The sequence below is a fragment of the Myzus persicae genome, unplaced genomic scaffold (assembly GCF_001856785.1).
Source record: "Myzus persicae strain clone G006 unplaced genomic scaffold, MPER_G0061.0, whole genome shotgun sequence".
In the NCBI taxonomy this organism is placed as follows: Eukaryota; Metazoa; Arthropoda; class Insecta; order Hemiptera; family Aphididae; genus Myzus; species Myzus persicae.
The window spans coordinates 298351-311660 of record NW_019104045.1 but is presented as its reverse complement, the minus strand read 5'-3'; the positions used below and the strand labels follow the sequence as shown (position 1 = coordinate 311660).

At 27.4% G+C, this 13310-nt stretch overlaps 1 protein-coding gene across 3 annotated transcripts in view; it reads right to left on the bottom strand.

The window, feature by feature from the left end:
* Window positions 1-13310, bottom strand: part of LOC111038024 (unconventional myosin-XVIIIa) — a 54116-nt gene that overhangs the window by 13776 nt on the left and 27030 nt on the right. For all 3 annotated transcript variants that reach the window (XM_022320948.1, XM_022320947.1, XM_022320949.1), the window contains 11 exons: window positions 11235-11438; window positions 9952-10128; window positions 9668-9874; window positions 9285-9584; window positions 9060-9207; window positions 8769-8988; window positions 8245-8660; window positions 8001-8160; window positions 7741-7924; window positions 7459-7665; window positions 7166-7387 (listed from right to left, as the gene is read on the bottom strand). In XM_022320948.1, the coding sequence (XP_022176640.1) occupies window positions 7166-7387; window positions 7459-7665; window positions 7741-7924; window positions 8001-8160; window positions 8245-8660; window positions 8769-8988; window positions 9060-9207; window positions 9285-9584; window positions 9668-9874; window positions 9952-10128; window positions 11235-11438 (2445 nt within the window). The remainder of the gene's footprint in view (window positions 1-7165; window positions 7388-7458; window positions 7666-7740; window positions 7925-8000; window positions 8161-8244; window positions 8661-8768; window positions 8989-9059; window positions 9208-9284; window positions 9585-9667; window positions 9875-9951; window positions 10129-11234; window positions 11439-13310) is intronic.

Genomic DNA, 13310 nt, shown 5'->3' with positions numbered 1-13310 from the left:
CTCTGCGGTCGAAATCTCGACGCCCCGCGATCGCACACGATTTCCCTCTGACCCAATATTGGCAGAAGCTTAAGGCTCTACACGGTAACGCTAAAACCGAAGCGTCGTTGTCATTAATATTTATTTATTTGTTTTGAAAGACGACGGCTTTTATTATTACGTATGTACACGAAATACGCTATAATATGTACTTATGTACTCGATAGTACTATAAAAATATTGAGGTAAACGAATACAAATGGTGATATGCTAATCATTTCCCGGTTTTTCCTTGAATTCGTTCAATAGATTTTTTGAATTTTTAAATACACCAAGGATAATTTATTCAAATTATTGAATTTGTTCGTATTATTTAAGGAGTGACTGTGGTGATACAAACTTCTGTTTTTCAAATGTGCGCGAGTGCAATACAAAACATAACTAACATGACAAAACAATAATTAAAAAATATGGTCTTTAAGTAGGATCCTACTCCCTACATTTAAAAGTCCATCAGATTTTGAGTTACAGCATTACTGAAGAAGAAAAAGAAGTGAGCATGCTTAGTGACTCACCCTGGATAGTACATATATAAAACCCACCAATTATATCTCAGCCTACGATTCGTCATTCGCAGGTTTAAACTATTTTAATACATGGATGGATTATTTGAACACGTGTCCGAGACAAGAAATAGTAAGGTAGACAAGCCGGTTCAAAGATATCTAATATTTTTATTTTCCGATTCATAACCAACATAATTGTTATGAATAAGGGAAGAACAACGGTTTATTAAGACGAGTTTGTTCACGCGCAATAATATAGTTTCTTCTTTGGTTTTTTTTTTTGTAAAATTATATTAGGAATAAATATGGAGGTACAATAGTAAATAAAAAAGTTGAATATGATTTTAAAATGTATTTATGTTAAATATTTTTTTGAATTGATATATTAAAAGATTATCTATAAATTGTTAAAATTAACGCCTTACGCCCATACAAGAATAGTAAATTGTTAAAATGACATAATACACAAAATAATCCAAGAATTATTTCTTCACAATCATACTGAGATGAAAAATTTTTTTACAACAAAACCATAAACATTCATTAATTCTTTAGTAAAAACATACATAATAAATATAATTTTTATCTAAAGCTAGTAATAAAACATATATGTAATGTAAATTTCTACATAAGAAGAGAAAAAATCTACCTGTTGTTCGCACAAACAATTGTAGAATAAATTATAGTAATTGTGATTCACACAACAAACATTCAAAATTGTCAAACTGTACCAATAAAGTACATCATGTCCAATGTTATCTCATTGAATAATTATCTTGAAAATTAACAAATATTGGATAAGTTAGAGTTGGATTCATTAATTTTATTTGGAATACATTTTTATTTACTCTGCTTTAACACTACAATATAGATATTTATAAATTTATGGAATACACAAAAAAAAAATTAAAGAAAAACTAATTTAGTATTTATACCTACATGCCATTTTCATCGAAGTTTTTTTTAAATATTATATATGTCTTGATTATTTTCAAAATTTAACCACGAATGATAAAATCATCGAGAACTTAACTATAAACCGAAATTAAAACCTGCTAAATGCGTGCTACATGAGATGTTTGAATTTTATTACCTTTTATACAAACTTAAAAAAAAATAAGCGTGTAGCATAGCAAATAGTTATGTTTTTAGGACGGATATAAAACAATATCATAACAAATTACTATTATAGTGAAGCTAATTAAGTGATGAAGCAGATACATACAATTTTCTAAAACCTATGTATTAATAATTAAATCAGTATAGCAAAACGTCAATTGTTTCATTTTCATACTATTAGCTTTTCAAAACACAACGAGCACGTTTAAAATAAATTAAAAATCACTAAAGTTGACTGTACGTACAAGAAATTAAATTTTTTAATTTGTAAGGATAGAACTTTAAATTAAGTTGGGTAAAAATCATTATTTATTAATCATTAAAATATATTTAGTCATTAATTAGTATTGTAAATAAGATATTGTACGTACAAAACCATTTTATTGACATATTTTACACATCTATATAAGTTAGTTAAGGTTAATGATTTGTATACGATAAGATAAATTAAATATAAATTAGGACACCTAGCTACCAAAGTCAAATATATTATCTAATACTCAACTTTAAAAGAAAAAAAGAACGTTTTATACAAAATATATATACAATTCTTTGGTGTCTCTGTCTATACAATTATTTTTACTTTTTCATCACATTGCTCAGACGTGCATGACTCTGTGGTTATGTCACTTATTCATATAATAGAGACAAGGTCATCGTCTCTTCTTTTTTTTAGATACATAAAAAGTTATCAATTTTCACTTAAACTATTTCCATTGCTTTTTACGATTACGAATTCTTTACGTACATTTTTATTTTATAACACTCATACCTGTAATAAATTAAATGGAAAACGTCTAATTCTCAATCTACAAAATATTGAGTGCGACGATTTAGTTTATAATTTGTTGTACTTAATAATTTGCATCTAAGCTCGAAAATATAATCTTCACTACCTAGTGAAATACAATATAGTATATAGTCCATAATGTTTAATTTTTGAAGACGATATCTCACGGTTTCTTTAAAAAAAATATATAGGTACTTAGGAAAATTACTTTAGGTGTTCTAAACACTAATCTACGCTAGTACAAACAAGTGTATTCATATAAAATTTAAAAGTGTAATGTTCTCTATTTTCTTTTATTATATTTTAACACAGTCTCACACGTAATAAAACGTGGGAACGCTAATACTATTATTGTACATCCAACAATGTAAACAAATTATTATGTGCTAATAGCACATCATTCTCTGGCAATATCATTTAGGCTTGTAATGGTTTTATCAATTTATATTGGACATTAAAAACGGTTGTCTGGTAGAGTACTAGAGTAAGCAAAAGAAAAATACAACATTATAATATTAAATAGATCCGTGAGGCGGCACAGGTGGGTAATACGGAATTTATGAAATTATAATTGTGTTAGTAGAATAGAATGCATACGCATAGTACAAAATGGGACATGTGCCCAAGTTTATGTCGCAAATCAACCGGACTCGTCATTGATGACGTGGTCGCCTAAAGCAGGGACGGACAACTCTAACTTACCTAAGTGTCAATATTCCAAAATTAAAAGTTCAGCAGGTCATATTGTATTCAAATGATTTTTCCTCATACTATAAGAAAAAAAATGTCAGAAATAATACATTTTTAAAACGCTGTACGGATCTATGTATACGGCCTGTGTAGCTTACACGAGTCATCTAAATGATCCAGTGTCGAAAATAAACGGAAATATTGTATTTATTGTACTAAATTGTGTAACTACGGAATATTATACATATACGTATTATTAGTGTATGTCACTCCAAATACTTTGAGTAGTGAGTGCTGTATAAATACTAGAACATATAATATAGTTTGTACAAGATTCACAACAGTGTGCTGCGTGCCTATTTCATTTTGTCAACGTAAATTACTGCATATACAATTGTAAATAAATACATAATATCATATACACACATAATAATTATTGATGATTTATCTAAGTTAACTGAACAAATATTTTTTCAATATTATGGCAAGTCCAAACCAATAATACATTTCGGATACAACGATTAATACTAGTCAACACCTAACAGAGTTTGTATTAGGTACATCAATTTCTGAACAAAGACGTGAAATATTAAATAATTATTATTGGTTAAAATTTGAGTTTGATTTGACTATAAACTTGATTTTTTTTAAAGTTATGGGGCAGGGACAGCCCCGGACGCCTTCCGTTCACCGACTTACGACGAAACCATCGTCAGGCTACAGGTATTTTAACTTCCTATAAAGAAAAATATCTGAAATTTTAACAACTTCATTTAGAAGTTGACTAAAATATTTGATTTCATTAATAATTGCTTGTAATATTATATAGTTGTCAACAAAATTGTTGGAACTCTGAATAGTTCATATAACTAATTAAATTAATAATTTATTCAATCGTTTCTAATGTGTATGAAAGTCCTGCTGTAAATACGCATACGACTACTGTTAGTTTAGATTTCAAGAGTATTAGAACATAGAAGTATTATAAATACAATGATTAATGGACACAATAAAATAAATCACACAAAGCAACATAATAAAATAGTCATACGTAATAAAATATTTAATTTAACTACTGTACCCATTATTTATATTATTATTATTATTATTATATATATGCTGTATACACACTGTTGTTATAACTGTACTTGTAAATTTATTCAAAAACATTTGCCATAAACTTTTAACAGTTAGACCGCAGTGTTATCAATAATAAGGTGGCAAATACAAAAACGTGCACATTTTCCTAAGCAGATTAATATATCAAATTATATTTATTTGTATACAAAAGACGAATACACCTATTTTATCAATACAATATATTTGGCACACTTAGCACAAATATAAAAAGTAACATAACACTAAGCCGAGCCATTAATCACCATTTCACCAAGTATCGGAGGATTTTTTTATGAATATAAGTAATAATAAAAGACCGGATTCTCGTGAAATTGCAACTTTTTATTGAGTGTTTCAAAATTTATAAAAACAAGTTATAAATCGGAATCAAGTAAAGTAGATTAATTTAAACAAAGTTGTAAATTATAACACAAAATTGCATTTTTCGGGACTTTCATAAAAATGCATTTGTTTCATAATATATTATTACAGATATTATACATATATTAGTTATAATTTGTGTTACTTTGTAATTCTCATCGGACTTTTATAATTTTATATCTAATAAAACAATACGATGTAATAAAGATAGCGAGTAGAGACCACAATATTATATGACCGGTATACGGGACACCCAGTGTCTATGACCACTGACTAGTAGGTAAGTTCAACTCAAATAGATATAGTCGAAAAAGTAGGAGGTAGACGTAAGCGTCTTCGTCAAATTTAAAACGAAAGGGAACAATTAAAACTCGATGCAAAATTTAAATCAGCGTTTGATACAAATCTGGGATACGACATTTTAAAATTGAATCATTAAATGGAAATTACGTCAATTAAACAATATATTATGTATATTCTGCTATTATAAGCTGCTACAAACAATGTCCAATAACGGCAATAACAAGTGTCAAGTTTAACGAGTGTTTTTACAACTACATAAAAATCGTATGAGTATTAAGTGACAGAAGATACAATTTCACAGATAGCAAAATTGAAATGCACATGATAATAAATTGTAATACAATTTTATAAATAAGGTTATTCATTCTTTATATACAATATACAAACTCTACATGCAATAATAAATAATAATATAGAAACTAAGTATATAGTACTACTAAGTAATAAAAGTAAAATTTGCAATATCTACTCAAAATTGTTATAACATATACCTCTAAAAACAAATACATTGAAAATTAAGTTTGCAAGTTTTTGGACATTTCAGTATTTTCATTGTATGTTTTTCAGGTGTTTCTGCACAAAAATCCGGTCAGTAAATAATAGTAGTCAAGTAATTTTAATCCTAATGAATACACCATACAAATAAGTCTACTTTTAATGCAGTTATCTGTAATTAGTTTACTTATCTATGCAGTAAAATAAAAATACTACCAATGCACGGTTTTAGTAACCATTTAAAATTCAGGTTGCTGTACAAAAATTGTCAAGAGTATTTAGTATTATAATATGTTAATATACCATCATAATTGATTTTTTGAAAAATGTCATTCAATACACCTATATGCTTTAATCATAGGATGGTGTTTTAAGTGAGGTAATAAAAAGTGAGCTATTCATCATATATTTTATACTTATCAATATTATTAAATATTTTTTAGTCATTTTTTGTCAAAAAAGTTATTTGTTAAAAAAACAAATAACTACTGAAGAAGGATAAAAACATTGTTGTTCTCTTTGGAACCAAACCCAAATTGGAATTCATAAATTATTGGGGCCTATCCACACAGGCACAAATCGGCAGAGGACTAAAGGGGCTTATCCCCCCCTCACCCACACTACATTATTGTTAAAAATGTTTGGCCCCTTTGAAGTTTTAATGGATTTGCTATATTTACAATGTCTATCCATAGTTTTTATTACTTTAAAATATTTAAAAAAAATTTAAATTATGTTTAGTTAATAATAAATTATTAATGTATGCCTTTTTAATTAAAATAAAGTTATACACGATAAAGTATATTATACAGTATATATTTTAACTATTATCTTAATTATTATTTTACAAATATTCTATAATTTACACCTAAAAATCAGCCTTACATATGAAAGCTGGTAAAAGACAATACAACCAGACCCTATTAATATTCTACACTTGTCAAGTAATTGTTATTTTTTTTATGGTATTTAAATTTACTTTTAAAACAAAATATTACTCATCACTATAAAAATTTAAATTTCATATTTTTACAGACATTTTTTAGATACAAGTATTATGAATAGATTATAGTTTGCAAAAATGTACACTGCATATGTATACAGTTTAGTAAGAATAGTCAAAATACACATATTATTTATGTAATAAAAAAAAAAACAAAAAATTAATAATGTAAATAACATTGTTTGTACTCGGAATTTAGTTATCAGTTTGGCTGATTTATCATACTACATAGTCTTTATGCGATAATATTTCACATTTAAATTGTATATTTTTCAAACAACAGTAATATGTAGGTAATAACTTTAGTATGGTATTAATTTCTAGTAACGTTGTGACTTGATTAAGGAAAAGAAAACAATATACTTTTAACAACAGACGACCAGGTTGATGGACCAAGCATTTGCCCACCACAATCACGGCATAACAGAAAGGGTCAGACTCGACGAGCTGGGTCATAGACCAGTATAACACCGTAGCTTCATGCTAATATTAGTATTAGTTATTCATTTATTACCTAATTAGCTAATTGTAATATTAAACATATATGTCATAAGTGTGTCATTATAAAAAATGTCTTACACTCATATAGAAACATGGAAACACAAAAAACACAACTTGAATTATTCCTATATATTTTATATTAGAATATAATAAAACTTTGGATTCTATTAAAATATCTAAAACTATTTAACATATTGTAATAATTAATATTTTACTTACTTGATTAATTCCAATTTTGTACAAAGATTCATCTAAATCAGCTTTGCTCATAATCTCAGAAACACACTGTCGGTGATCTTTAATTGTGTTATTTGAATCATCAGTTTTTAAATTAGTAGGCAGAAATGCAGCAAACTTGCGAATAAATTCAGCAATAAACATAGAAATTGGAAATCCTTGTTTATAAAACCTAATAGTAGGTAAAATATCAGCACCGCGCATCTAAAAAAAATAACAATAATGTAATATTTACATAATTCAAACAATTTGAAAAACTGAATAGTAAAATGTACTTGTTGTCTTAAAAGTGGTATGTCGACAGGTTCTGGATTTGATTTATTTGAATTAGGGCTCAACGTGATTGATTGCAGTTTATACATGGAATTAAAAACTCTAGTAGCCGCAACATCAGTACGGTTAGTAAAACCAGCTTCATGTTGCGCAATAAAACAATGAATAAAGTGCTGTCCAGTCCTTCGCAAGGTTTCAACTAGACCATCCTAGTAAATTAAAACACAACACATAACACAAAGTAAAATTTATAGCTCATTCAATTAATCAATTATAATACTAACCACCGCAAATCTTATTTGAACACATGTTAATTTTCTTTTCAATGTCGCTGCTGTGCTGAGACTACCAAATGTAGCTCGTCGAATACTAGACATGCGTCTCAATGACTGGGTTCCATCTACAATGGCTAGTGTACTTGTAAGACCCGCACCTCGATTTTTGGAGAATACAGTTGAAATATCAATACTGTATAAAAAAAATAATAAGTAAATTTACGTAGTAAAATCTATACAAGATTGTGAACTGCCAATATTTTACTAACTTGGATGAATCGTGGAGTAGTGCTATTGCTGTCTTTGCCATACTATCACGACACATATTTATCCATCCATTTATACTATAGGTAATTGGAATAGTTTCACGAAAATGAACCAGGGTGAATTCATTGGGTGTATTACCGTTCTTTAAGATGTTTGAAAATGCTGAAATTGTGAAAAAAAGACACAAGTTAATAAATCTTTTGACAAAACTTTAAAAGTAATCTATTATGATAAATAATAACTAACATTTATCGTTAGATAGGTTTTGGATTTTTTCAATAAGATCTTGATCATTTGAATTAGTATCACCAGCTGTATCATCAAGAATTCTCAATAAACCAGGACATGGTTCAGGCTTTAAATCTACCATTGATGGACTGCGACCAAAACCAACAGCTGCTTTAGCTCCAATAAATAATTTTAACATGTGGTCTTCAGCACAAAACTCTGCTTCATAACTAGCAGCTGTTTCTACCTTTTCTATCTTATACTTTTCTAATGGAGCAACCACAGCATAATTATGATAACTTGATAACAATCGCTCATGAAGATAATTTGTCCAGAAATCAAACAGGGTCAATGCAGACTTTGACTTAACAATATATCCTGGATAATCTGGAATTATAATAGAACAAAGAGAATGGATGGATGGAGCTAGTTTACTGAAAAAAAAAAAAATAATAATAATTAAGATTTAGCGAATATAGTTAACAAAATTATATAATAATATAATGCTTTATACACATAAATAAATTATAAAATAATTTTACCGATTTATAATTGATGCTACGAGATTGAATGTCTCTGTATACAGTCCAACAATCAAAGCATTTAGTTGGTCGCCAATATCACATTCAATAAACATCTCAACATCTGGAAATACTAAACTAAACAAATCATCAGTATTTCCGGCGCCAAGACATTTTGCAGCTCGTTTTGCTGCATCAGAATTGCTCCAAGTCCACTGTACTTTATCTTTAAATATACTATCTGGATAAAAACATACAATGCAAATGTAACAAAAGTAAAACAATTCATTTTAGATTTACTACATTCCTCACCTTTTTTAACTATTTTGGTGTGACTAAGATGTATAATTGCAGCTAATACAGCATAAATTGCTTTGAGTTCAGTGTTTGAAAATCCAAGAACCATCATAGCAGATTGAAGATTAGTAAACTCTACTGCTGCTTGACTTTTATCAACTCCCTAATCAAACATTTTAATTTTACAGTAATATATATTCTCATATTGAAAAGTAAATTTTTTAAATATTTATTACACACCTTTAAATCATCATTGATTTGATCTAAATATAACTCTTTACGAAGTGCAGGAATATTGTCTATACCAGCTAGTAAGTAATAGAATACATGAAAAGAGAATTCATTAGGAGGATGATCAATGAGCCTCCATTTGTCATAAAAATGCATTTGAATGGACATTGATGCAATTTGTCCCCCTTGATCTAAGTCAATGCTATACAAATGTACAGATCTAGTAGCATTTGGATTATTTGCAGTTGCCGCATTTCCAAAAGCTTCTAAGACAGTCCACATGGCTTCAATCTTTTCAAGAGTAACAACCTAAAAGTATATTTAGAAAATAAATTGTGTTAAATCAAATAACTTCAGATATTTTAAAATATGTACGAATTATCCTCATTTACCTTATTAGGAGATACTGCTGTTTGTACGAGGTATTGTAATAAGTGTTTACATGAAGTTGATTTTCCACTTGCTTGACATCCCATAGGAATAAAAGACTGGTCGCGACGTGTAGTTACAGCTGCCATGTATACAGACTGTGCCATAGCATAAACATGAGGTGGTGGTTGTTTATTGATCTTATGAAGATTTTTAACCATATGCATAACCTCAACAATTACAAAAAAATATTTTAATTATAGCAGTTAATTACATTTTATTTTAAGCCATAAAGTAATATGTTTACCTTATCAGTATATAAATTTAAAGGAGATCCTGGATTAACAACCAACATTGTAGGTCCTGCATATGAGTGAATAAGATTTGATGTATATCTGCTACGTATCACATTTAAAATACTAGACTCATTTAAATAATTTAACTGTGATAGATCTTCTGTTAACTGCATTTTTACTGGATTCATCTAAAATTTAAAAAAAAAAATTATGAAGTACATTCAGCAAATATCTGAGTTCAAAATTATCTTTAACACAAATAGTTATTCCTAGTTTAGTTAAATACTTTATAACTTATACTCATTGTCTAATGTTTGTCAATTGTTGTCACTTTTCGTGTCTTTGTGTATACCAGCTCACTTACAATAAAATATTTAATATTATATAGACCTCCACCTGCCTCTTTGGTGTATTTTAAAGCTTGTATAACTATTTCATATTTGAATGCTTAATTAATACTCAACATTTAACTTTTACAAAATTGTATTTAAATTAGTCTTTAATTTTGGTTATATCAGATTATTAAGAAACGCATCAACAAAAATTAAATTATTGAGATTTTAGGTAAACAGAAAAATATAAAGGTTTTATTTTTAATTTGGTAGGTGACTTTTTGGTAAAAACTCTAAATTTTAATAAAAATTATTGACAACCACAAACACGGTAAAATATACTAAATAAATTAAATAAAATACTTAAAAGTTTTAACTCGAGAAAAAATGTTGGAAGCCTTTTTTTGCATTGGGTAGTTAAAAATAAAATCAAACAAAGTTTATACAAGAATATTAACAAACAAATTATTTCTTCCAACAATGGGTTCATACCTTTTTAGTTATTTGTAATGACTTTTAAGAGCTTTTATAAGCTTATTCCTTTCCAGATTAACCATGACAGGAGAATGACCACAGCCAAATGAAAAATATGAAATATGAACCCATGCGTAAATTGCACACACAATACACATAATTGTATTATACAATATGTCAATATCTTTAGTTTACCAAAATAATAAAGTTAACTTTAAAATTAGTATTAATTATATCTTCATTACTAAAAAAATTGTGAACTATTCTTTCATTAATTTCAGCAGGATAAAAATTCTTAGAAAATAAACATTGTTTTAATACAAAAACAATGAAACTTTTCCGAGAAATAAATCGTATTTTGGTATGTTTAAATGTTTTTTACCACATTTTTTCAGAGCTTCAATGTTTACCCTCTAACAAATTCTTCCCAATGGTAAATCACGATCACCAATACCAATATATCAACTAACATAATAATTTCAACTTACCTTTTCTAGGCTTTCTTCATCCACATTATATTCTTTACCGCCAAACACCTTAACCAATACTTTTGATGAACCATCAGAACTTTTTTTTCTTGTGTATTGTACAGGCGAAAATCCTTCATTGTGGACTAACCAATAAGCATCGGTATCGGGTGAATTTAATTCGGTTGGCGAATCGTTTATTAATTCCGGTTCCGACTTTGAAACCTAAAACATATAGAAAAATATATGTATAAATGCGTGTTATTACTATGCAAATGTATACAAATTATGTTGATGAATTAAAATAGAATATTTGGAGTAAAATAAAACGCAAATAACCTCTTCGGGTGGTAACATTCTCCGATAATTAAGAGAAAGTGAAAGAAAGTATTGAAAGTATTTTGAGCCATTTGGGATTATAGGGTAACTATATTTGCGATTAATAATTAATCAAACACATTTCACATGCACGCAAAAGTTGTGTATATATTAAAATTAAATTGTTATTATGGTCAATGGACTTTGTTTATTTAGACAATCGATGATATCACCTAATTAGAAACAAATTATATATAGGTATTACATAACACATTTTATCACACAAAATGTATTAAAATCAAAATGCATCCAACAAAACCTAACAGATGTCTACATAATAAAATTTGTGATTTTATTCATACAATTATTAATAAACAAAAAATAAATTACTTTAATAATGAAAGAAACACGTGAGATAATAATGAATAAAAAACAGTGTCAGTATGTCTGGCCTTAATGGTCAATGACCGCAACTGCATCTGCTTGAGATAAGAAAAATATTTTTCCTATAAAATTTCCTAACACTAAAATAACAATGTGAATAAAAATGTTCTTGGAAAGGTAATATTGTTAAGAAGGCACACACTAGTATAATTTTGTCTACGTCTCATTCACGTATAATATAGTTAAAACCTCTCACTGTATTTCACTCATTGTGATTACATTATTGAAATTAAGGTGTTGTAATATTTTAGAACAATTAAAGAGAACATTTGCTAGAAGCTTTGTTAAATATTTTGAATTTCGAGAAAATTATAAGCACTTATTAAAATAACTAACTAAAAAAAAGATATTAAAAACTTTCTTAAAACTAGAAATATACAAAAAAAAGTTTCTGATAAAACACAGAGATTATCCTTTAATCATATTTGTTGAAATAGGTGAATAATGATACATAATTTCAATAATTTAATCATAATTAATGAGCAACGGAGAGAGGCATTTACTATTATTATACGAGTGTAAGACAGTGCAAAATTTTAAGGACGTGCTATCGTAAACACTTTTCTAAATTAGACGAGAGACTTAAGAAAATACTCAAAATACTTCTAGAGAAAAATTAAAAATTGTATTTAATTGAATCCACATTTCGTTGATATAATATATATGTCAGCAATATATTATCATCGTCAATAAATATAAATATACCTAAATGTAAAGAAACTATACCATAGATACAAATATAGCCTAGCCACTAAAAGCGAAGAAAAAAATTATTTCAGATGTTTTATTTTTTAGCAGTATTGTTAAAACAATATAATGTCAGTTCTAAATACTAATGCAGATGCAACTGTATATACAGATATTTTTGACCCTGGGCAAACTACAATACAACTGTGAATAAACAAGAAACTATAGATTAGATTACCATGTTAGATGTATTTACGATTCTTGTTTACGTTATCATTTAAACATTTTAAACTAACAAATGTACACATATTGCATAACACTATAATATGCAAAAACATAAACAAAAATTAAGCAGAAAAAAACATTTATTCAATTACATATTATCATTACAAAATAGGGATATTTTGAAATTTAAAATTAAATCATTTTTTTTTTAGCATTCTTATAACCGTTTTTAAAAAATGAAATAAGTATAACACTTGATATATTATTACAAAAATAAGACGTGAACAATAAACTAATAAATTGTACAATTCATCGATAATATATTATATTAGAATAGGCACCATAAGAATAAATTAATAAATTATAAGAACAGTCATGACTATTGACTATATCATACATGCACCAGGCACCTATAAGAATAAT